This window comes from Bubalus bubalis, chromosome 12, assembly GCF_019923935.1.
Source record: "Bubalus bubalis isolate 160015118507 breed Murrah chromosome 12, NDDB_SH_1, whole genome shotgun sequence".
Lineage (NCBI taxonomy): Eukaryota > Metazoa > Chordata > Mammalia > Artiodactyla > Bovidae > Bubalus > Bubalus bubalis.
This window is the reverse complement of record NC_059168.1, coordinates 72,393,943-72,416,882: the sequence shown is the minus strand read 5'-3', so window position 1 is coordinate 72,416,882 and position 22,940 is coordinate 72,393,943. Positions and strand designations below refer to the sequence as shown.

Here is a 22,940-nt window from a genome sequence, read left to right as displayed (position 1 = left end):
ACTGCTTGTCCCTTTGTAAAGCCCTACTTTGTAAAACCACCCTTTGTAAAGCCATACATGGATACAGGATCCATGTAGCCTGTCAGGGGTACATGGAGGTGCCACTTAACTACTTTACTGTTGATGGACATTTACGTGGTTTCCAATCCTCTGCTGCTTTAACAAACACATATGGAAAACCCTTTAGAATAAATTCCTGGAAGTGGAATTGCTGGAATTATCAGTTGTGATTCATTTTGGTCTCATATACCAGCAAACTCAATATAATGAGAGCTTAAATACTTAAGGTCAAAGAAGATGTTACAGAAGAAAGGCAAAAAGGAAAGATTTGAAAATGACCTTATGAGATCCTGAAACTGGAGGCAGCAGGTGCCACCTAATCTAATCATCTCTGGTCTCCATAGAAACCAAAGTCAGTCCGGAAGAGCTTGTGAACAACAGCTACCCCATCTGCACCAGTTCAGAGCATCTACATTCCCTTCGTTCGAGGTCCTGGCAGGCCTGGTTCCATTGTCTCCTGGCTCTCCCCTAGAAGAGAGCTAAGACTTGATCCTGGCTCCACTCTTCCCAGACCTCTCTCTCCTCCTTCCAGCCACAGCCTCAGATGGCTGCCCTGCAATGCCCACCTTGTTGGAAGAGATGGGCAACTGGATACACAGTCCAGCATCTAAGACAAAACAGAGCTGGACACTAGTTAAACAGAAACAGAATATTATTCAGGACGATTCCAAGAGAGGGAAGGAGACCTCAGTATAGAACAAGGCTCAGTTCCAAACATAACATGGGGAATTTATAGCTTAGTCAGGATCTATATAGGGTCGGGGCTGGGGAAGGGGTCAATGGATGGAAAATTGCCAAGAGGAAATATCAGGAGTGAGGGGAATTTTGGCTGAACCAACTTAACCGGATTCTTGCTGAAGACAGGCTGGGGTAATCAGACATCCCCTGGGGGGTAGGTTGATCAGATAACAAAGATGGTCCCCTCGGATATGGAGGGTGGGGGAGGTGCCAATTAAACTAACTTAGCAGGGCTCTAGATAAAACTGTATTTTATAAGAAAGTGCACAGATGGTCCTAGAAGGTTAAGGAGCCTGACTCAGGTCTGGTCGCCTGCCCATCAGGAGGGCACCTTCTAGCCGGGGAACAGTCTGCACAGCAGGAAAATGCTCCAAGGACGTACAGCAAAAACTTGTTCAAGTCAAAACAGGTCTGACCTGGCCTGTCTGCCCACGCGTTGCTATACTTCCTTAATCCAAAATGTGATTAAATTGATTGGGGAAATGGTCAATCTTTCAGACAAGCCACAGGCAGGCGTTCACAAGCTTTGAATACAAATGCAGGAGTTTGCAGTGATGTGTTTCACTTTACTCTGGAAATTATAGGCTCTTTGAAGGTAGCATGCAAATTTGTTCAAAATGTCCTAGACTTTGAGAGAAAAGGCCCAAAGCCTGGATCACACTCTTATGCAAATCAGGAGAAGTGCTTCCTAATGTGCAGCCTGAGATCTGCCTTGGCACCACTGGGCTAGACCAGCCCTGACCTCACAGGAGGTACACTAACTCTCCCCACACCTCCCCCTGCACTTCCGCATCTGCCTGCCTTCTCTCTCTCTCTTTCTCTCTCTGTCTCTTTCTCTCTGTCTCTCTGTCTCTCTCTGTCTCTCTCTCTGTCTCTCTCTCTCTCGGTACAACAAGCTGAGGATGCTGTGTTCCCATTTTACAGATAGCAAAGAAGGGCTCTGTATGATTAAGTGACTGAACCCGGTCACTTTGCTCTAAGTGGCTGACCTAGCCTCTCTCTCTTCCCCAACCTAAGACAACCTGCACAGATGTCATTGCACTCCTGAAGATTCTGCATTCTTAGGCATACATGAAAAAATTCCTATCTCCACCCACCACCGCATCTATACAGGAGAATTCTGGGGCTCTGGCACCCCTATGCGTGAATGCTATGCATGCTAAGTCACTTCAGTCATGTCTGACTCCTTGCAACCCCATGGACTGCAGCCCACCAGGCTCTTCTGTCCATAGGATTATCCAGGGAAGAATACTGGAGTGGGTTGCTATGTCCTCCTCCAGGGGATTTTCCCAACCCAGGGACTGAACCCAAGTCTTTTAGGTCTCCTGCACTGACAGGAGGGTTCTTTACCACTAGCACCACCTTGGAAGCCCTAATGCTCAGTAAATTTCCTCCCTTTGCTGAAATTTGCTACATTTGCCCCCTTTCAGGTAACTCTAGGTGATCTTTGGGCAACCTAAAGATCACCTAAAGGCAAACTAAATTTAATCAAGACAATAAAAACTGGACAAGTAGAAGACAACTGCTCCTCTGATGGGCAAGATCATCACCCAAAGAAGGTTGACCCACCTTTGACTTTGTAAAGGTTCAGAATGGAAGAGAGGAGGCCCCGGAGGGCCCCTAATCTCCCTGGCCCACCTCACCTTAGCCATCCATCGCCACTGTCCCCAGCCACCAAAGTCCTCACTGGCTTCCCTAAGCAGCATCCTCAAGGCACCAGATCTCCCCAGAAATTTAGGAGGGCAGAGATCCAGGCCAAGTACCCAGTATTAATAACACCTGTGGCTCGTTTGAGAACGTTACTAAACCCAGGAAATCAGGACTTACAAAATCATGAGGCAAATTTGCATCCAAAAGGTTACTGCCATAATCTTGGCTTTCTCTGCCCACTGAAGTCGAACGAAAAGTACGGAGGCAGAGTATGGAGGAAACAGAAAGATGGCTTTAGTTCTCAGCCAGCTGAGGGGGGAACACAGCAGACCAGTACCTCAGGAACTGTGTCCCACCTCCTAGGGGAATGGAGAGACTTTGTACAGCCTGGGTCTTGTGGTTTTAGGGTAAATGAAGAGGCCTGAAGTTGTGAAGGTCTTGCATTCTTCTTCTAGCTTTGTCTCAAAACAGTCAGAGCTGGTGTCAGGTAACCCCGGTAACTGGGTCCCTTTGTCTCTGGTTTATTGTACTTCAGCCTTCTTTCTGACCACAAAGGGTGGTCTGGGGTAAAGGTAAGCGCCAGGTACAGGATGTAATTAGCATGGAGTTAAAAGATAACAGGTGCAGAATGCAGCTCCTGCAGTCTGGGGGAGTTAGGTGCAGGATGTAAGTTACGTAGTGTCAAGTTAGTTTTGAGAAAAGCAAGCTTAGTTCTAGACTACAGATTAGGAACAGTTATTAAAGTAAAATCTAGGAATGATCAGGCCCGCTCACTATTCTCTTTATCTTCTTTGTTCTCAGGAAAGGGAAAGAAAGAAAAATTCATTTTACCATTTTACCTCTTTTACCTTTTCACTGCAACAAAAATACACCTGAAGCTCTACCCCTGAATTTCATCAAATAACAATCTGAAGGATTTTGCAAAGCCAGTGTATGAACATATTGTCAATTGAAAAAAGAATGCATGCGCGCACACACATACAAAACCTAAAAACTGAGAACTTTTATTTGATGAACTTACTGATGACTGTAGCCTGGGAATCAGATTCTTGGATAGCTCTGAGGAACTGTTCCTTAAAGGTAAGGGAGGAGCCAGAATATGTAGTTTTTGCTGGGGAAAACAAAAAACCTGTGGTTGAACATTAATCCTAAAGTTAACATTAATCCTCCTAATCACACATACACACACAAAAAAACAGACACCTCAAGTTAATGATTTTAGTGCTTTACTTTGTAAGGGGCAATGCAGGCGTGTGGGCTTATTGAAATTATTCCTTTGATATGCACCTTAACCACGGAGGGCCAGCATCCTGTTTTTCTCCAAACTGAATCCCCTCAGGGTGCAGGGGTGGGGGGATGGGGTGCCTTTATGGCCACCATTTCCTGAAATGGCAGGTTATATCCTTTGTCCACAATATCCACCCTGATTCCTCTCTACTTTTCTCAGAATTCCAATCTTCTGAGGCCCCAAGCCTTGCTGCTACCTGGGGTCACTAATGTCAACCTTACTTTCTACTGTGGAAAGTGTAGTCTAGCCAGACCTGCAGACACTCAGAACCTCATTGTAGGTCACTGGCTGCCAACCCCTCGGGTGTCCACGTGGTTGCCTCTGTCTGGAACGACCCTTTTCTGCACCTGGAGCAATTCTGCTCATTCTTCAAGCCCCTGCTCAAAGCTCCCCTGAATTCTAGCACATGGGGTTACTGTGAAAACTGAGGTCACAGAGGTCAAACTCTTGGCACAGACTGGGTGGCTGTTCCAGGACAGCTCTGATTGTCACTGTCATGCCCTTACTCCCACCCCTCTCGGGGGGATCCCTCCCTTCCACAATCCTGTCTGCCTTTTACAGGCTTCCCTGATAGCTCAGATGGTAAAGAATCTGCCTGCAATGTGGAAGACCCAGATTCGATTCCTAGGTCGGGAAGATCCTGTGGAGAAGAGAATGGCTACCCACTCCAGTATTCTTGCCTGGAGAATTCCATGGACAGAGGAACCTGGGGGGCCACAGTCCACAGGGTTGCAAAGAGCTGGACCCGACTGAGTGACTGACACTGCCTCTTACACATCCTCACGTTGCTGCATAGGGACTGGTAAACCCACTGCTCTCCCCTATGAAATCCCAACTCCTTGGGATTTCCTGCTTGTCTCCTGCTCGTCTTTGGGGTCCCTTCCCTAGCTTTGGGCCTGGCACTTAGAGGATTCCAAGTGTATTTGCCCATAAATCCTTTTGTCTCCTGACTCGAGAAACAGTAATTTGATGACTGATCAGAACATCGTGATAAATTAAAATTCATTTTATGATGTGACTGTGGAGACAAAGACTGGGCTACTAGTGACATCATGTCGGGCTGATGACGCCACTAATCATTAACAATTTTTGTTTCAAGACGGTGTCCTTGGCTTGATATACATGAGGAGAACAGTCCAGAGCCCCCAAGTGTGTCACAGCTCTGTAGTGTGTCATAGCTCACAGGGATGGGCTATGCAGCTGGTGTGGACCGAGCTGATCTACTCCTTGGGACAGAAATTCATTCATCTCTACACACCTCAGCATCTCACTCAGTATTTCTGGAAAACTGAAGTAATCCCTTTACCTGAAACTGGTGGTGGTGTTGAAGATAAGCGCAGAAGAAACCTCTTTCTGCATCTCTCGACTTCCCCACTGACTGAAAAGAACAGCCCACATTGTAGGAAAGTTCCTGGATCATCTGTGGGTCCCAGACACACTCCATGCCCACATATACCTCTGGGCAAAGGCACTGCCATTCCCCCCTGTGGGACAGCCCTTCCCCTCTATCCTGTGACCTCCTACTATTGTCCCAAACCCCACTTATACACCTTCTCTATCAGGTCTTCCTGGTCCAGCCCCTTGAGAGTTTTTCCTGATTCAACACTGGTCATCTTCACAAGGTCAAGGCAGTCTTAGGGCAGGCAGGAGGAGTGGGCAGGCAGGCCCCATCTCCGCAGCTCTAGCAACAAGATCTGCAGTGATGAAGCAATGTGCTCACTGGGTCTGAAGCAGGTCCTCCAAGGCCTTGAGCTCCAGCCTGTGGTATGACACGAGCATGGGCTGCAGACAGAGGCCCAGAGGTGAGGACAGAGGGTGGCTGGGAGCTGAGAACCAGGAGTAGGACTTCAAAAGCTGAGATGCCTTTGCACATAAACCCCTGAGCAGGATCCCAGGAATCCAGGGAGAAGCAGTGGATTGAGACTGGTGGAGGAGCTTAGAAGGCACAGATCTGGGGGACACTGAAGAATCTGCGTGCAAACCCTCCTCCAGTACTCAGTAGTGTGATCAAAAGCAAACCACTTGGCTCCTCTCAATTTAGCTTCCTTTGCTATAAAATGGTCTCCCAGGGAGCAGGAACTACTCTTACACCACTTTTCTGGAAGATGTGAGCCACACCACGAGTTGGGATCTCTAGGCACTAGTCTCAGGCCACCTGGGAGTTCCCTGGGTACCCTGCAGAGACGAGATTCCCACGCGGGGCGTTTCTACTTTGTGGTTTGCCTCTGACATTGTTCAGCTCAATTTCTCTAAAGGGTTTACCGAGCGCTCTAACATCCACGGATGCAATGTCACTGCATCGTCCCATCAGCCTCTTTTGCAGAAGGGCCTCTTTTGCACCTGGGGCCGTGACTTGCCAGTCCCTCTGTGGGGACCAGCGCTCGCAAATCCCGCCCGGCAGAGCACCCGCCCCGAGACCCGGGGCGTAGATGCCCAGGCCCGGAGCCCTCCCTGGGGCGGAGCGAGCCGGCGCGGGGCGGGGCCTTTTCGGGTCACGTGACTCCCGGCCCGGAAGCGCTCGCGCCCGAGACCCCCGGGTGACCGGGTAGCGAGCTACCATCTCGAGCGGGCACGGAGATTGCGGGGGGACCCTCTAGTATCGCGCTCCCCGCATCCGCCGCCATGGCCTGGACCAAGTACCAGCTGTTCCTGGCCGGGCTCATGCTCGTCACCGGCTCCATCAACACGCTCTCGGCAAAGTGAGTCCGGGCCTGGCCGGGAGGGGTTGGGGCTCGGTAGGGTCTGCAGCCGCCCGCAGGGGCGCTGACGACCCCCGCCCTCCTCCTGCGTCCTCCCCCTTCGCGGCTGTCATTTCCTGGCCTCACCAGACAGCTCAGTTTCTCTGATCGATTCACGCGGTTCATAGACCACCCAAGAGGTGCAAGGCACTGGGGAATGCGAGGAGGAGCAAGCAGTGTCCTGGCTGGAGATCCGAGCCCCTGCTTTAATCCCAGCCAGTCACTTTCCAACTCAACATCTTTAATGGGAGGGCGTTCCTCTCTGCTGCCCATTCCAAGGTGGCATCAGGGGAGCGGCCCTCCAGGAGCTGTAGGCCGGGGAGGGCTACGATAGATGCCACGTTAGCCGAATGACCCGTGAGCATGGAGGGCTGCGATGACAGAGTAGGGTGTGCTCCATAGGCCCCTCCTGGAGAACTGGTTTCAGCTAGGCCTTGAAGCTTGGGTGGAATTTCTGCTGTGGTGGGAACCTCGAAGCAGGAACAGCAAGATCTAAGGGGATTGTAACTCACTTCAAGTGGCCAGGCTAGATTTTATCCCACAATCAAAGAGGGGCTTTTGAGAAAGTGATTCAGTGAACCTGGTGGTCAAGGTGAAAAGTAATTTGCTGGAGGGAAAACCACTCCAGGGCTGCTGCAGAGCAGATGAGGGGACCTTGGAGGTAGAGGTGAGGTGGGAAGGGAAGGGCCAGGTGGGAGAGACCAGGTGCAGAGTGAACCCACAAGGCCTGACCCACAGGATCAAATAGTCACTCCTGGGCTTCTGCCTGGGAGAACAGGAGTGTTAATCCAGACAGGGCTTGGGGTGGGGGGGGGAGGGTTCTGCTCTGATGTCAGAGGGTGTGGTGCTCATGGGCCCATAAGGACAGTTCTCAGAAGGTTGGGGGTTGATGACCTGGGGCTGTCATGAGGCTGAGGGACCAAGCACAGTCTCCTCTTTGTAACAAACAGGAGGCCCCGAGAGACAGCCCCTTCTCTTGATGGCCCTTTGGCTCTTTCTCTGTCCCTAGCTCGGCACTGGGCCTTCCTGCCCCTCTGCCCACCAAGAACCCCAATACCCAGAGCCCAGCCTTTCTCTGAGCCAGGTCCAAGGTGCATGTGGAGGACAGTAGACAGTGACCCTCTCCTAGTCAGACTTCACTTCCACCTGGGTCTTGCCAGGCTCGAAGCAAAGGGGAGTCACCCCAGTCACCCTGAGGGCTGTGCCCCAGGCCCGTGGGGGTGGTGGGGATGGTTATATCTTACTCATTTTCTAGAGTGTTTTTCCCCAGCGCACCCCATCAGTGATGTGAGAAATGCCCCAGAAGAGGGGTCTGGGAGAGAGGTCTTCTGTTCAATTCTTCAGACATGTATAAGGTACTTACAGTATGGGAGCCACTGCCTAGACTCAAGGAAGAAGACAGAAGTGACCAAGAGAAGGTCCTGGCCTTTGAGATGCTTAGAATCTGCAGTGGATGAGACAGATGCGTACATGCTTGACAAGCACAGTGTCCTCCCTTCTCCCCAGGAAAGTGGACCTCTGGGTGGGGCCCAGCTTTCTCTCCCGTTGGGCTCTGGCCAGCCATGTCTGTGTCTTGTGCTGGGCTCCTGGGCCCTGAGGCCTCCTGAAGGGTGCTCCTCTTGCTGAGCGCTTAGCTGTAAAGGAAACTCCACCGGAGGTCTTCCATCTCTGTTAGGATCTGAAGGCCGCAGAACAAGTCACTGTCCATCAGTCCCACAAGTCCAGGCCTCAGTCTGGTGCTTATAGGGTGGCTGTGATCTGCCATGGCCACTGTCCCGAAGGAGAGCTGAGTTACTACTGAGGTTACCTGTGTTGACTCAGCTCCTTCCTTAAAGAGGTCCAAACCAGTCTGGTGAGAAACCAGAGGATCCTCAGCCCCAGGAGGCTTTGCCCCTGGAGGCTACCTGAGAGGCCAGAAAGAGACTTTCAGGTGGGGACCCAGCCTTTGCCTGTGACCTGATGTGGGGCTTTTCAGGAGCCTCCCTACCTGTGACAGGCCCTAGTATTGGACCCTCAGCAGTGTTCTGAGGCCAGACTGTGAGAAGAATGCTCTCAGAGAAAGAACATGGGAAAGCAGCGGTGTACATCCTGATGGGGATTATCGATTTGAAATCACACTCTGACCTCCAGTTTCCAGCAGGGACAGACAGACGGGAATGTGACCACGGCAAGTAAGTGCTAACCAGCTAGTACCCAGACAGAATAGCATGTACCAGGTCCTGCCCCGGCTGCCTTTCGTGAGTTAATGAATTCTCATAATCACCCTATGAGGTAGATACATTTCTTGTCCCTGGATAAGGAAAGTGAGATTCTGGAAAGAGTAACTTGCTTGCCCAAGTTCAACTGAGCTATAAAGTGGCAGAGTTTGTATTTGAGCCTAAGTAGTCTGGTTCTAGAATCCATGCTCTTAACCTCCAGTATGAATGAAGCTGGGGACTTCTCTAATCATTCTCAGGGGCATTTAGAGTTGTTAGGCACATAGAAAGTATCCATTCTAATCCCCACAATTTACAGTCGAGGTCCCAAGGAAAGTTTTTGTGTATGTGATTCAGCTGGTTGGTGTCTAGAACCTAGGTCTCAGCATTTTGGTCCAGTCCCTCAAACTTCCTCTTCCTTGGGGCTTCCTCTTACACCTCCCTGGACAAAAACAGACAAGCATGTGCCTGTGGACGCTGTAACCCTATCAGTGGTATCTCCCCTCCCTGCCATCGGAGTGCCTTCGCTCTGGGCTCGGGTGGCAAGCATCTGAAGCCTCTGTCCCAACGCTTACTCAGGGTTCAGGTTTAGGGCCTCTAGTAGCCTTCTGCAGTGTCTGGGCTGTCGAGTGAGCATGTTTCCCTCCCCGGCTTCTTGGGAACTGAAGATAGCGGGTGAGGAAGTGGGCGTGAGCACGTGCTGCTGCTGTGCTGCAACCATAGGTCAGCTGTCTGCTGGAGGAGGTCACTGCCCACTAAGGAGGGTTGGGTGCCCTGCAAGGAGCCAGCCTGCCTGGGCTGGGCTGGGCTGGGGGTCACCTGCGTGCAGAAGGGAAAGTGATGGATCAGGTAGGCCCCTGGGTGTAGGCAGAGGTCCCCTCCCGTCTCCTTTCTGTGGCTGCTTCTCCCCCACTACCAGGCCTTCTGCTGGCTCGCCTCCTAGACAACAGACACTTCGGCCTCCCCTGGCACTGCGTGGGGCTGTCTGCCTGAACCAGTGTGCCTTCTGGAACTGCATCCTCCTGAATCCAGCTGGGGTTCTGCACGTAAAGAGCCAGGGTCAAGTAGATGCTCACTCAGGAAGGCTCAGCTCCTCTCCTAAACTTCTGCAGGCTGTGAAGCCCACCACCGCCCCCCCCATGAAGGGCCACGGGGCCATGTTCTCCAGCCGCCAGACCCGCTGGGTCCTGGGACCCTGCAGGAAGGGGGCAGGGGGCCTGGGATCATGGGCCTCAGTTGGGGAAGGGCTGTCAATCTCCTTTCTGTTGGTGCTCTGACTTTCTCACCTTGGCAACTGCTCCTCCCCCGCACCCTGTGAGCAGCACAGGATAATTGCTTCCAAGGGGTTAATGCCGACTGGAGAAAGCCTGAAATCTGGAGAAAGCCTGAAATCTGGAGAAAGCCTGCAATGGGGAGGGCAGTATAGGAGAGGAGAGAGCATGTGGTTTGGCAGCTGTGGGATTAGATGAGTCACTGGGCCTCTCCAAGCTTCAGTTTCATCTATAAAATGGGTACAAAATCCCTGCCCTACCTCTTAAACGTGCTGTAAGAGCTCCTGAGGAGAGTCTTCTTATCCTTAAGAGATGGAAGGGCTATCATCATTTCTTACCACGTGAGCCACCTGCTATGACACCCCAGAGGGTGGAGAAGCCCTGGGGCCCTTCTTAAGGTCCGGAGCAGGAGAAAGAGGCTGACTCACCAGCATGTGAGCAGAAATGGCCCGGATTCTGCAGGAAGGGGATACACAACTGATGGATCCGAGGCAGCCACACCAGCCGCTTCCTCAGCCTCTGACCGCAACCCCCAGCCCCACGCAGACACACACACACACCCCTCTGGGAATGCTGAGCTTGGAGTTTTGACTGGGCCAGGCCACGCCAGAATGACTCATCCCCCAGGAAGGCGAGCCCACTCCGCAGCCCTCTGAGGCCCAGGGAACTCAAGGAAACCCGCTTCTGCCAGTGGGAGGCACTTCCTCATGTGGCCTCAGCCTAAGCCTCCTGGGTCCCCACAGGCCTCCTGCCCTAGGGACCATGGCTATCCCCAGAAAAGAGTGTCCAGAGAGTGGAGGGCCCACCTGCAGGGCTGACCTTTGCCCCACCTCAGCCAGGGAAGTGGGAAGGATCAGGAGGAAGAAGGTGCTCGGTGTTGAGGAAGGAGCACAGAGCAGGGGGTGGAGGCTCACGGGCACTAGAACTTCCCTGTGTGCCCAAGCCCTCTCTGGCCCCTGGGTTTCTCGTCTGTGAAACTGGGAGCTTCCCGAGATGATGGCCGAGTTTGTCCTCCTCTTTTTGGCACTCTGGCCCTCCATCTGTCCTGCAGGATGGGTCGCAGAGGAGGGACACTCCCTGGAAGCCTTCAGGTGGAGCGGAGCTGGGGCCACACCCACCCAGCCCAGAGGAAAATTTTGCAATTAGGAGTTCATGATCTGAGCCACCGTCAGCTCCCTGTCTTGTTTTTGCTGACGGTATAGAGCTTCTCCATCTTTGGCTACAATGAATATAATCAATCTGATTTCAGTATTGATCATATAGTGATATCTACGTGTAGAGTTGTCTGTTGTGTTGTTGGAAGAGAGTATTTGCTATGACCAGTGCATTTTCTTGGCAAAACTCTTAGCCTTTTGTCCTGCTTCATTTTGTATTCCAAGGCCAAACTTGCCTGTTACTCCAGATATCTCCTGACTTCCTCCTTTTGTATTCCAGTCCCTTGTGATGAAAAAGACATCTTTTTTTTTTTTTTTTTGGTGTTAGTTCTAAAAGGTCTTGTAGGTCTTCATAGAACTGTTAAGCTTCATCTTCTTTGGCATTACAACAGCAGAGGAGAAAGGGAGAAGAGACAGATAAGAACTTTTATTGACTCCCTGCCATCTGCCAGGTCTTTTATGGCTCATTTATTACTTTTGTGAGTTCATCAGTGTTGGCATCATTATCCCCATTTTATAGGTGAGAAATCTATAACTCATCCAACCTGTGACATTCAAAAGTCTGAAGTCTGACCTTTCCATATATCCTGCTACCTTTTCTGAAAATAAGTTCAAGCAGGTGGGTTTGGGCCTAGATCCACCCATTAACTGAGGCTGAAACAGCTCTCTCTTGCCCAAGTCCCCGTCTCTAAAACAAGGGTCCTTGTTATGAGACTTAAACCACACAGCCCACGTGAAGTGGTCAGCCAGTTCAAGGAGAAATACAGGTCTGGTACAAAGTTAGTACACAATGAACTGTGAATTTATAAATACACGTTAGGGAAGCGTTTTTCAAGGAGACAAATGCTATCCCATTGGGGAGTCACTGATGTCACCCCCAGATGAGCCAGGGCTGGCTTTTGGCCGTTGTTCTGTGCTACCTGAGGGCTTCTGTAACTGCGCAGTGAGCCAAACCTTTCCCAGGGCCAAGTTGGGAAGCCTGACTCCTTCCCAAAGTGACTGCAGGCCTAAACTCCTCCCTGGCCCCAAGAGGCTGGGCGGGGCAGCCTGTCCTGACACCTAATCCCTGGGGCTGTAAGCCTGCCCCAGTCCCTCAGATACAAAAAGATTCCATTTCCCCTGCTGGGAATCTGCCCAGTCCAGCCTGTTCAGGCAGACCCAACCCTTGGAGAAAGGAGACAGCACCAGGGGAGGGGAGGAGGCTTTGCACCAGCCCTCCAGCGCTCCTCGAGGTGCCCATCCCTAGGGAAGGGCAGGCCTGGCTGGTCCCACCAGCAGGGGGCAACTCAAACCAGGTGGCAGATTAGCACTGTGCATGTGGACTGTAGTCACCACCTACCCATTTGTCTAGTGGGGTCTAGAAGTCCATTCATGCAACCCAAACAGTTTAAACTTGTGTATAATAAGGTTCTAGGAGCAAAGAAAGCTGTGGAAGATACTGGATGCTGAGCTCATATCCTGTCTAGTGACAGTGACTATGGGACCAGAGAGTCACACAGATGTGAGTTGTGACTGTCAGGTGTGCAGGCAGTAGCCCAGCGGGAGTTCCAGGAGGGGCCCCCACTGCCAGATCGGGGTCTTCTTGAGCCTGCCAGTCTGTGTTCTGGGTGTGGCCCCAGGAGAAGGGGCTTTCATACCAGCCCTTGTCCTAGGCTTCTGGTTGACCATGAACTTGGCAAGACCTCCCCTGTTCCTCCTGGAGGAGCCCTGGGAACTCTGTCTCTGACCTGCTCACTTGCTCCAGGGCCATTGTCTCTGTGCCCTTGGTAAAGCTTGACCTCTTCACTCGCCCTGCTTCTCTCTGTTTCGCTCAGCTGCCTCACCCAGGCCCTCCGCCAGGGCTCTGTCTGTGACAATGAGTCTGGCTGGAGAGTGGGCTACCTGGGTAGGCCATGCAGGTGGCGGCTGGCCCGCGTTCTGGGTCCTGTCCTGCACGGGGAAGGATCCCCGAGCCAGAATCTACTGCAGATCAGGCAGAAATGAGACCCCTTGGAGAACAGGCAGTTTCTGTCCTTAGTGGGGGCTTTCTTCGCCCCTTTGGTACTGGGTCTGGTTACATCCTGATCCCCCAACCCAGATTTCCTCTACGTTCCCAACCAGGAACATCAGCACTTCTCCTTAAGGGCCCATCAACTCCCCTTTGACCTCCACTGTTTCCAAGCAAGCACTGTTCCTAACGTCCCTCCTCACATCTTTGGGAGTGGATGGGGTCTCTCACCTTGAGATAAGTCTGCCATAGCCCTGTTTTGTTCACTCGCCCTAGGATGTGTTCAGGTTTCTTTGTAGATGTGGTCTCTCCCTCCCGCTTCGTGCTGCCATCACCGCTCAGCCCGCCCTGCCTGCTGCCTGCATCTGGGCATCATGCCCTTGCCCCAAGCTGTGGGAAAGAGCTCCCAGAGAAGCCCTGCCTTGTGTGTGTTCCTAGCTGAGCCATGTCTGACTCTTTACGACCCCATGGACTATAGCCCGCCAGGCTCCTCTGTCCATGGAGATTCTCCAGACAAGAATACTAGAGTGGGTTGCCATTTCCTTCTCTAGGGCATCTTCACAACCCAGGGACCAAACCCAGGTCTCCCTGGTTCAGGATCTTTGTCAAACCCAGACCTGCGAGCGGAGTGGCCCCTGCTCGGGGCACAGGAGGCAGAAGGCTTCCCTGCCCTCTGGGAGCTGAGGCTTGTACAGAGCTGGAAGATAGGTGGGGATCACAGTGTAGCTGCTCTTGACAGATATTGTTAGGAAAGACATTTCAGAAGTCCCAGGTGGCGCTAGTGGTAAAGAACCTGCCTGCCAGCACAGGAGATGCAAGAGACGTGGGTTCGATCCCTAGGTCAGGAAGATCCCCTCATATAGGAAATGGCAATCCACTCCAGTATTCTTGCCTGGAGAATCCCGTGGACAGAGGAGCCTGGTGACCCTATGGCTGATAGAGTTGCAGAGTCAGACACGATGAAAGTGACTTAACACACACACACACACCTAAGCCTTATACTTTAAAGATAGCCACTGCCTATGCGTGGGGTGCTATGGTCAGGAGTAGGGGAAGCATAGGCAGGTCAGTGACCCATAGAAAGTAGCCCTAGGCCTGTGTTGACCTGAGTCAGCAGTGTGATATGGCAGATACAGTCCAAGCCAGGTCAACTAGCCAGGATGTCCAACACGTGAGAGGGGCCTCCCTGTTGCCCAACTCCATCCAGGCCAGATCACATGCCTTGGGTCTGGGCTTGGCCCCACCGGAGCACTTCCAGAAGTCAGCAGCCAGGGAAGGAAAGGTTAGCAAGGGCTGGGGCTGCTTAACCAGAAGATTCAGAATGTAGAAACATCTCCAAATACATGAAGGGCTTTCAGATGAAGGAGAGATTCAATCCCAGGGACATAACACAGCCCAGTGAAAATGAAATTCAGGGGCAAAAGCTTTAGTGACAGACGTTGGTCAGTGCAGAATGGTTGGTAGCAGCTGCCCAGAGCACTGTGCGTGACAGGTTCTGGACTCAGTGGGGCCACATGCCAGAGTCAGCCCATCTGCTGGGCGCTGGCTGGCGGGCCACTCCACAGCGCCATGTCCTTGCCACCTGCTTGTAAGCCTCTGCTAGAAAACCCTGCCAGACCCTTCAGATTATGTGAAGGTGACCGGGCGGTCCGTGTCAGGTGGCCGTTTCCCAGGGCCCATGTGACCTGCAGACCAGGGACTCTATATTTTTTGAGCATGGGTCCTTTGATAGTCTGATGAAGCCTAGAGTAGTGTTTTGAAGTGTGCAAATAAAACACCAAGGATTACAGAAAAACCTAATTGCATTGAAATAAGATTATCCAGACATTAAAAATGCCAGTTTGTAATATAGTAACAGGTGTGTGCATGCACTTCTTAACACATAAAATTATAAGCAGTGGGTCTGATTACTGTAATTTTTGACTAGTGATGAGTGTAAGTGATACTTCACAGTATCTACAGTGACTCGAATGTGAAAATGAGAATAGCTGTGATTTCCATGTGTGACAGAGTTGTAGGTCCTGCAATAGTATATTTATAATTTGAAGAAATGCTAACTTTCTGCTAGCGGTTCATGAGATTTCAGCTAAAGGTGCCCAGGCCCCCACTTTCTGTCCCAACTCCCAGATGAAGACCGCTTACTGTGAAAACTAGCCCCTTCAAGGGGGAACCCCACTCTGGGCCGAGTCCCCTAAGTCTGGCCTCTTGGCATCAGGAGGCGTGAGCTCTCTGCAGGCCTGGGACCAGGTGGGAGAACCCGTGCACCGCAGGGTTTGACTTTCTCTCTGTCTGCTGCAGGTGGGCGGACAACTTCGTGGCCCCGGGCTGTGGAGGGAGCCAGGAACACAGCTTTCAGCATCCCTTCCTCCAGGTATCTGTGCCTCTCCTCTCCCAGCTCTGTCTCCCAGCGCTCAGGGCAGGTCCCCCCGTGAGGCCTTGCTGTCTCCTGTCCTAGGAGTGGAGTCCCCTCTTGCTCCCTACTTCTCTGTCTCCCTCCCCAGAACACAGGCCAAGGTGTGGGGTGCCCCTGGAAGGGGCCAAAGGCCCTGTTCCCGTAGGAGGCCTGCGCAAGTCCTGGTGCGTGGTCCTGTCCTGGACACTGTGAGGCCAGCCCTCACCACGACAAAGTCAGGACCCATTTGGAAAAATCAGCCCCTAGTAAAACCTGCTCTCCAACCATACGGAGCCCAGACCCACTAGGACAGGGCAGGCACCTTCAATGCAAGGTACCTATTGCTGGACTAGGAAGTGCATGGGACAAATTTCAGCCTCAGTTCTGCCAGCAACTTGCTCTGTGACCTGAAATAAGTTCTTGAGCCTCTCAGGGTCTCAGTTTCTCCATCCGGAACTTGACCAGGAAGTGGCCTAGCCTGGTGGGTTTTCCGGCCAGGCTCTATAGCCTTAGGGTTTCCATCGAGGTGTCTGAGGTGCTAAGGAGTAGACGTAGGCAGCTCCCACACAGGAGCTCTGCATTTATCTGTTTTACATGTTGGGTTTACAGGTAAACTCTTACTTGAAGAAAGATGATTTTTTTTAATTTTTGTTATGGGACTTCCCTGATGGTCCAGTTGTTAGGACTCTGTGTTTTCACTGCCGAAGGCATGGGTTTTATCTCTGGTCAGGGAACTAAGATCCCAAAACCATGTAAACTGTTAGTTGCTTAGTCATGTCTGACTTTTTGCCACCCTGTGGACCGTAGCCCGCCAGGCTCCTCTGTCCATGGGATTCTCCAGGCAAGAATACTGGAGTGGGTAGCCATTCCATTCTTCAAGGGATCTTCCCAACTCAGGGATCAAACCTGGGTCTCCCACATTGCAGACAGATTCTTTACCATCTGAGCCACCAGGGAAACCCAAAACCATGTGGCATGGCCAAAAGAAAAAAAAAATAGTTGCAGGTGAACCTCTTTCCAGCTGTGAACTGGCCTGGTTCCATCCCTGCAGGCAGTGGGCATGTTCCTGGGAGAGTTCTCCTGCCTGGCCGCCTTCTACCTACTCCGGTGCAGAGCTGCACGACACCCAGACACCAGCGCAGATCCCCAACAGCCCTTCAACCCTCTCCTTTTCCTGCCCCCAGCCCTCTGCGACATGACAGGGACCAGCATCATGTATGTGGGTGAGTCGCCAGGCCAGGCTGCCAAGGTCTCAAACTGTGGCCCCAGGGGGATGCTGGTGAAAGAGCTTCCCCCACCCCCAGCTCATCTTCAGTTCAGTTCAGTAGCTCAGTCGTGTCTGACTCTTTGCATGGACTGCAGCATGCCAGACCTCCCTGTCCATCACCAACTCCTGGAGTTTTCTCAAACTCATGTCCATTGAGTCAGTGATGCCATCCAACCATCTCATCCTCTGTCTCATCCTCATCAACTCATCTTCAGCACCCCCTTTACACACACACACACACACACACACACACACACACAGAGAGCTCATCTTCAGTTCCCCCTTTACACACACACACATACCACCAGAATTCACTGAGTACTTAGCACGTGTCAGGCCTGCCTTCAGCTTTGAAGACACCTCAGTGAACAGAGCAACCGGGCCCTCAGGAGCTCACATCACACATCTGTCCTCTCCCAGCCCTGAACATGACCAGTGCCTCCAGCTTCCAGATGCTGCGGGGAGCCGTGATCATCTTCACAGGCCTGTTCTCGGTGGCCTTCCTGGGACGGAGGCTGGCACTGAGCCAGTGGCTGGGCATCCTTGCGACCATTGCCGGGCTGGTGGTGGTGGGCCTGGCCGACCTCCTGAGCAAGCACGACAGCCAGCACAAGCTCAGCGAAGTGATCACAGGTGTGGCTGGGGACAGGCATCCAGGGGTTGCCCCACACAGAGTCAGGGGAGAAAGCATCTGATAGGCTCTACTGCCTGCCAAGCCTCGGGGGAGGGTGTGTGGGGTACCAGCTGTCGGCCTGCACCTGCTCTCGAGGTGATGGGAGCAAGCAGGGCCAAGCAGCATGAGAGAAGAGTGGGTAAGGAATGGGAAGGTCGGAGAGGGAGAGGGAGAGGGCTACATTTACTTACAGCCACACAACCTACAGGATCCAGGAGAGGAAACGCATGAACGTTTACTGAGTACTTACCCAGTGATCATCCGGCACTCTGCACTGTGCTCGTCATCACTGTAGTCTTACGGTCCCGGAAAGGAAGGCCTGCAGCAGTTTCACTGTGAAGTGCCACCCTGGTCCCTCAGAGGCAGAATTAAGCCAGAAATGTCCATCTCAAACCCCATTGCTTCTCAAAAGACCCACTTACCCCAGTTGTGCAGCCCTCAGACCCCCGGGCCTTCTGGAGCCTCACCCAAGAGGGGAGGGGTGACAGTGCCTGCCCCACCCCTCGGGGGCCAGGAGATCAGGCTCAGGGATGCCCTGCAGAGTCAGGGGCCGTGGGGGGCTGTTCCGTCCCTGAGGGAGCTGTCTCCCTGATCCCTGGCCTCACCCTGGGCCCCTCCTTTTTCCCACAGGGGACCTGTTGATCATCATGGCCCAGATCATCGTCTCCATCCAGATGGTGCTGGAGGAGAAGTTCGTGTACAAGCACAACGTGCACCCACTGCGGGCGGTCGGCACAGAGGGTGCGTGTGAACACGGGCTGGCGGGAGGGCACTGGGTGGGGTGAGCCCTGCAGGGTGGCACGTGGAGAGAACGTGGTGAGGGCCCGGTGGGTGCTGGGGACCTCTGGGAGGGCTGAGCCTGCCGCCTCCCATCCTTCCCTTTACCACGTACATGTTGACAAATACTCTGACACGTGCCGTGCACTCAGCCAGGAGCTAAAGGAGGACAGAGGCGAAGATGAATAAGATGCAAGCCGCACTTTAGGGAAGCCGACCACTTCCTAGAGCAGTGGGGCTGCTTCAAGAAAGGAGCAGGCAGTCCACCTTTACTCAAGTGAGAGTTTACTTGCCAAGCATATCTGAGTGTCATGGCCCAGGGAAGGTGGCATTCGAGCTGCAGGTTTCAGCAGGCAAGAGTGGGAAGGAGGGAACTGCAGACGCAGAGGAGATGTGGGGAGCTGGACATGTGTTTGGAAACCAGTGAGGAATAGTTTGGGCAGGGGTACACGTTTGATGTTGGGGAAATAACCAGGAATTGAATATGTCAGGGCCACATTGTAGAGAACCTTGTACATCAGGCAAGCGGATTTAGATCTTAAATGACAGGCAGGGAAAAACTACCAAAGGTTTTTGAGCAGGAAAGTAAATCAAAATCAGTGCTTTAAAAATACAAAACTAACAGGGTGAATTAGAGCAATGCAATCAAGGTGTGACCCTTGGTCTCCTCAGGGAGCTGGCTGTGCCTGGCGCACTTGGTTGAGCCGAGGGCTTATGATAGAACATGAACCACCTAAATCGACTATGTCATGAAGCACACTGATCGCTTCCACTTATTTTTTTTCTAGCATGACTTTCAGAGTGAAATTGAAAGCGTCAGTCACTCAGTCGTGTCAGACTCTTTGCGACCCCACAGACTGTAGCCCGCCAGGCTCCTCTGTCCATGAGGATTCTCCAGGCAAGAGTACTGGAGTGGGTAGCCATTTCCTCCTCCAGGGGATCTGCCCCACCCCGGTGTTGAACCCAGGTCTCCTGCATTGCAAGTGGATTCTTTACCATCTGAGTCACCAGGGAAGCTACTTCTGAGTGAAGCAGTGCCTTGATTTACATTCCAGTCCAGCTTCTTGTCACAGACCAACGGCACTGAATTAGAGAGCTGTGTTTCTCCACACTTGGGAGAGCAATGTAGTGCTTGGAGCCAGCCAATCCTTCTGTCAGTGAATAGAACCGAATTTTAAGAAACGTCAGACGGCATTGTATGTTGTAAGGATAGCTGTTTTGTGGCAGTGTGTATCTGACTGTGCACTGGTCACAATATAAAGTGTATTTCCTGTTCTTGGTCCAGTCAGAAAACACAGGTTAAAAGTGGAGAAGGGGCAGCCAGAGCCCATTCAGTAGGCAGTTTTGAGTTTCTAACGAGCAGGACACCTCCAGGACCTGAAAGGAAGAAGCTGGTTTGAGGGCGGCTTGGCAGGGGTCACCAGAGGTCAGCGGAGCCCTGGCATGGCGGGACCAGGGCTCCAGCAGAGAACCTGACGTGTTCCCTCCACTCCCGCAGGCCTCTTTGGCTTCGTGATCCTCTCCTTGCTGCTGGTACCCATGTACTACATCCCCGCCGGCTCCTTTAGTGGAAACCCTCGCGGTACCCTGGAGGACGCGCTGGACGCCTTCTGCCAGGTGGGCCAACAGCCACTCATTGCGCTGGCACTGCTGGGCAATATCAGCAGCATCGCCTTCTTCAACTTCGCGGGCATCAGCGTCACCAAGGAGCTGAGTGCCACCACCCGCATGGTGCTGGACAGCCTGCGCACCGTTGTTATCTGGGCACTGAGCCTGGCGCTGGGCTGGGAGGCCTTCCACCCGCTGCAGATCCTCGGCTTCCTCATCCTCCTGGCGGGCACCGCCCTCTACAATGGGCTGCACCGCCCACTGCTGGCCCGCCTGTCCAGGGGCCGGCCGCCGGCCGAGGAAGGCGAGCATGAGAGGCTGCTAGGGGGCTCCCGGACTGCCATCAACAGTGCCAGCTGAGCCTCCTGTGGGGCCTCTGCCACCACCTGGACGCTCCTTGTTCTCCCTGAGGCTGAGGCCACGTGGGCTGGTGAACCTCAAGTGCTCTGTCCCCCAGGCCTCACCCCGCCCCCCTCCCCACTGACCCCCACCCAGGGCAGCCACTGCCACAACATCCAGGTCTTCCTTTGTCACCATCCCATGCAGAGAGGTGTTACCCAGCCCCCTCTGAGGCCTGAGTGCCGAGCCCAACCCCTGCCAGGCTTCCCCAGCCCCCCAGACCCCCTGGAATACTAGAGCTAAATCATGGGGTAGAATTGAAGCAGCCCTAGGGCTTTCTCTTAAGTCATAAGCTAAATGTGGTTCTCCCAGGAAGAGAGGTCAGTGAGCAAATTCTAACAGAACTAAGTACCCCATTTTCTACAACTTGTAAGATATTGCCTAACTGGAGACTGAAGTTTCAGCTGGGGTCTTGATGCAGACGCTGTGTGCTCCCCAGCCCTGTGCCAGGTTCTTCTGGGCCTTGGCTCCTGCTCTGTACAAGGTGTCCACGGTGTAGGACCAACCTGGGGAAGGAGGAACAGCCCGTTTATTGGAAATGCCTCCTGCCCACGGTGCTCCTCCTCGCTCACACCCCCAGGCCTGCCCACCTGGGAGAGATTACAGGGAGTTTCCAGGCAGCCCTTGATAACAGTTTTTATGAACTCTGATTCAACTTCCATTTTAAAGCTGAGGAAGCTGAGTACCAGAGTTTTAAGCTGTTTGGCCCAAAGGGCTCTCCTGCCCAGGGCTCTGGCCATGCAGCTACATGATCGGGTGGCAGGCTGGGGTGTCGAGGGCATTTGGGCCTCAGCTCCACCCCCAGCACCTCCACTCCATGGAGAGCCCTCCAGGGTGATGGGTCTCCCAGGAGTCTACCATTCAGAGTGATGCTGCTATCACTGCTCTCTAGTTAGTTAGATAACTAACATGATAGTGCATAACAGCCTGCACAGGCAGATGTGGATGAGAAAACTGTGGCTCAGAGAAGGTCAGGTGATGTCCTCATGGAGCCAGCATTCCAAGTGCGGATTGCCTGATTCCAAACCTGTGGCCCCACCTACGATACGAGTGTCTCTGGGATCTTTGGGCGGGAGTACATCCTGTGCTCTTGTCCTCCAGGTAACCCACCCCTGAAGAGAGGGAACTGGTAGCAGGGACCCCAGGAAGCTGAGCAACCCTTCTTTCCAGTGGTCCTCACTCTGTGGTAGTTTCTGGAGCCTCAGTTCACTCCCTGGGCAGCTCTGTCATGAAAACAAAACACCAAATGCCTTCCTTAAAATAGGTCATGGGGAAGGAATCTCTGACCAGCAAAGCCCTCAGGCTGTGGGGATCCAGCAGGTTCTTACCATCCTGTACCCCCAGCTCTGAGTTTCAGGGGGCCCTGAGCTCCTCTGGGCCATGGTGTGTATCACAGGAGGAAGGAGATGGAGAGTGAGGAGGTGGCGACTACAGCTGCTTGGGGGGCTTACAGTGTTTCAGGGGTTTTATTTTTAAAAAACAAAGGGAAATTGGCAATACGGACTTTTCTCTTCAGTGAGAAGGAAGAAACACAAGGGTTAGGACATTCCTGGAGGTGATGTCTAGAATGTCAGAGTGGAAAAACTCTAATGCACCAGAGGAATCATCCAGGCCCAACCCCCATTGTTCACGTGAAGAAGTTGAAGCCCAGAGAGGAAGACGCTTCTCAAGAATGCACAGAGCCAGGGACTGGCAAAGCCAGATTTGCTGGTTCTCAGTCCTTTCCCGTCCCGTTCTCCCATCGGAGCAGGGCTGGGAGTCCAGGACTGGCTAAAGTAAACAAATCATGGACCATGTGGATTTTAGCATCAAAGGGTTTTGGAGTGAGGGGCAGCAGAGCATGGGGAGGGGGAATCATAGTCAGGCCTGCCACCCACGCAGGCACCTTGCTTTAGGTCTTCACATCTCTAAAATGGGGAGGCCATGTCTCACAGGATGGCTGTGGGCATTAACCTAAGATAATAAATGGGAGGTACCTGTAAATGCTTACAGTGCAGTGTCCTGTTAGGCTGCTCTGCCCACCAGGGTGGCTGTCAGGTGCTTAGGTCCCAGCAGAGCCCTGGCGCAGAGCATCGGTTTTGCTTGGGGTTGGGGAGATCTTTTGTTACACTATTGTGGAGTAGAGTGTAAACCTCATGTCGATTATAAGATAAAACAGGATGCCTCATGAAATTTTTATGTTGAACCTAAGTACCCCTCCGGACCGTGGAGGCGTGTCCTCTCTGTCCTGGTGTCTGGGGGGCTTCAAAGGATGAGTGTGGGAGGCTGTGCTGTGTGGTTCTGGTCATGGGGGTGGAGAGGATAGCATCCCTACTCTCCCACTGAGCCTCGAGGGTTGTGGGGGATGTCTGCAGCTGTGGCCTACTGCTCTGAGCAAGGTAAGGGGGCCCTGGACCCCAAAATTAGAATTGACTGATAACAGACTAATCAGTTAAGATACAGTGTTATTCAGGCCATCTGCATTGTTGTGAACTTACCAGTCCCTGCCCGATTCATAGTGGTCCTGGAAAACCCTGGGGCTGGAGCATCCTCCAGGGCTGCCATCCAGGCCCTTGAGGAGCCCTTGGGCTCACTGCCCACAAGAGAGACTTAGGACCGTGCCAGGCGGTTGCATTTGCCTTCACTCGTCCAAAGGTCTCTTAACAAGCGAACGGCACTCAAGGCGGTCAGAGTCCCCTGATGAGGATGGTAGGAGGATTGGACCGAATGGGCACATGGTGTTGGAGGGAAGAAGCAGAAAGGG

General features: G+C 52.8%; 1 protein-coding gene across 3 annotated transcripts; it reads left to right on the top strand.

The window, feature by feature from the left end:
* The first annotated feature begins 6,215 nt into the window (after positions 1-6,215).
* On the top strand, positions 6,216-22,357 carry SLC35F6 (solute carrier family 35 member F6). Of its 3 annotated transcripts, XM_025261404.3 has the most exons (7): positions 6,250-6,435; positions 7,745-8,645; positions 15,380-15,452; positions 16,525-16,696; positions 17,161-17,373; positions 18,044-18,154; positions 19,689-22,357. In XM_025261404.3, the coding sequence occupies exons 2-7, from the start codon at positions 8,521-8,523 to the stop codon at positions 20,156-20,158; spliced, it is 1,164 nt and encodes a 387-aa protein (XP_025117189.1). In that variant the 5' UTR covers positions 6,250-6,435; positions 7,745-8,520; the 3' UTR covers positions 20,159-22,357. The 3 variants fall into 3 exon arrangements, with proteins under 3 accessions (XP_006046274.1, XP_025117190.1, XP_025117189.1); XM_006046212.4 differs by lacking the exon at positions 7,745-8,645 and having other exon boundaries at positions 6,216-6,435; XM_025261405.3 differs by lacking the exon at positions 17,161-17,373 and having other exon boundaries at positions 6,243-6,435.
* Positions 22,358-22,940: the final 583 nt, after the last annotated feature.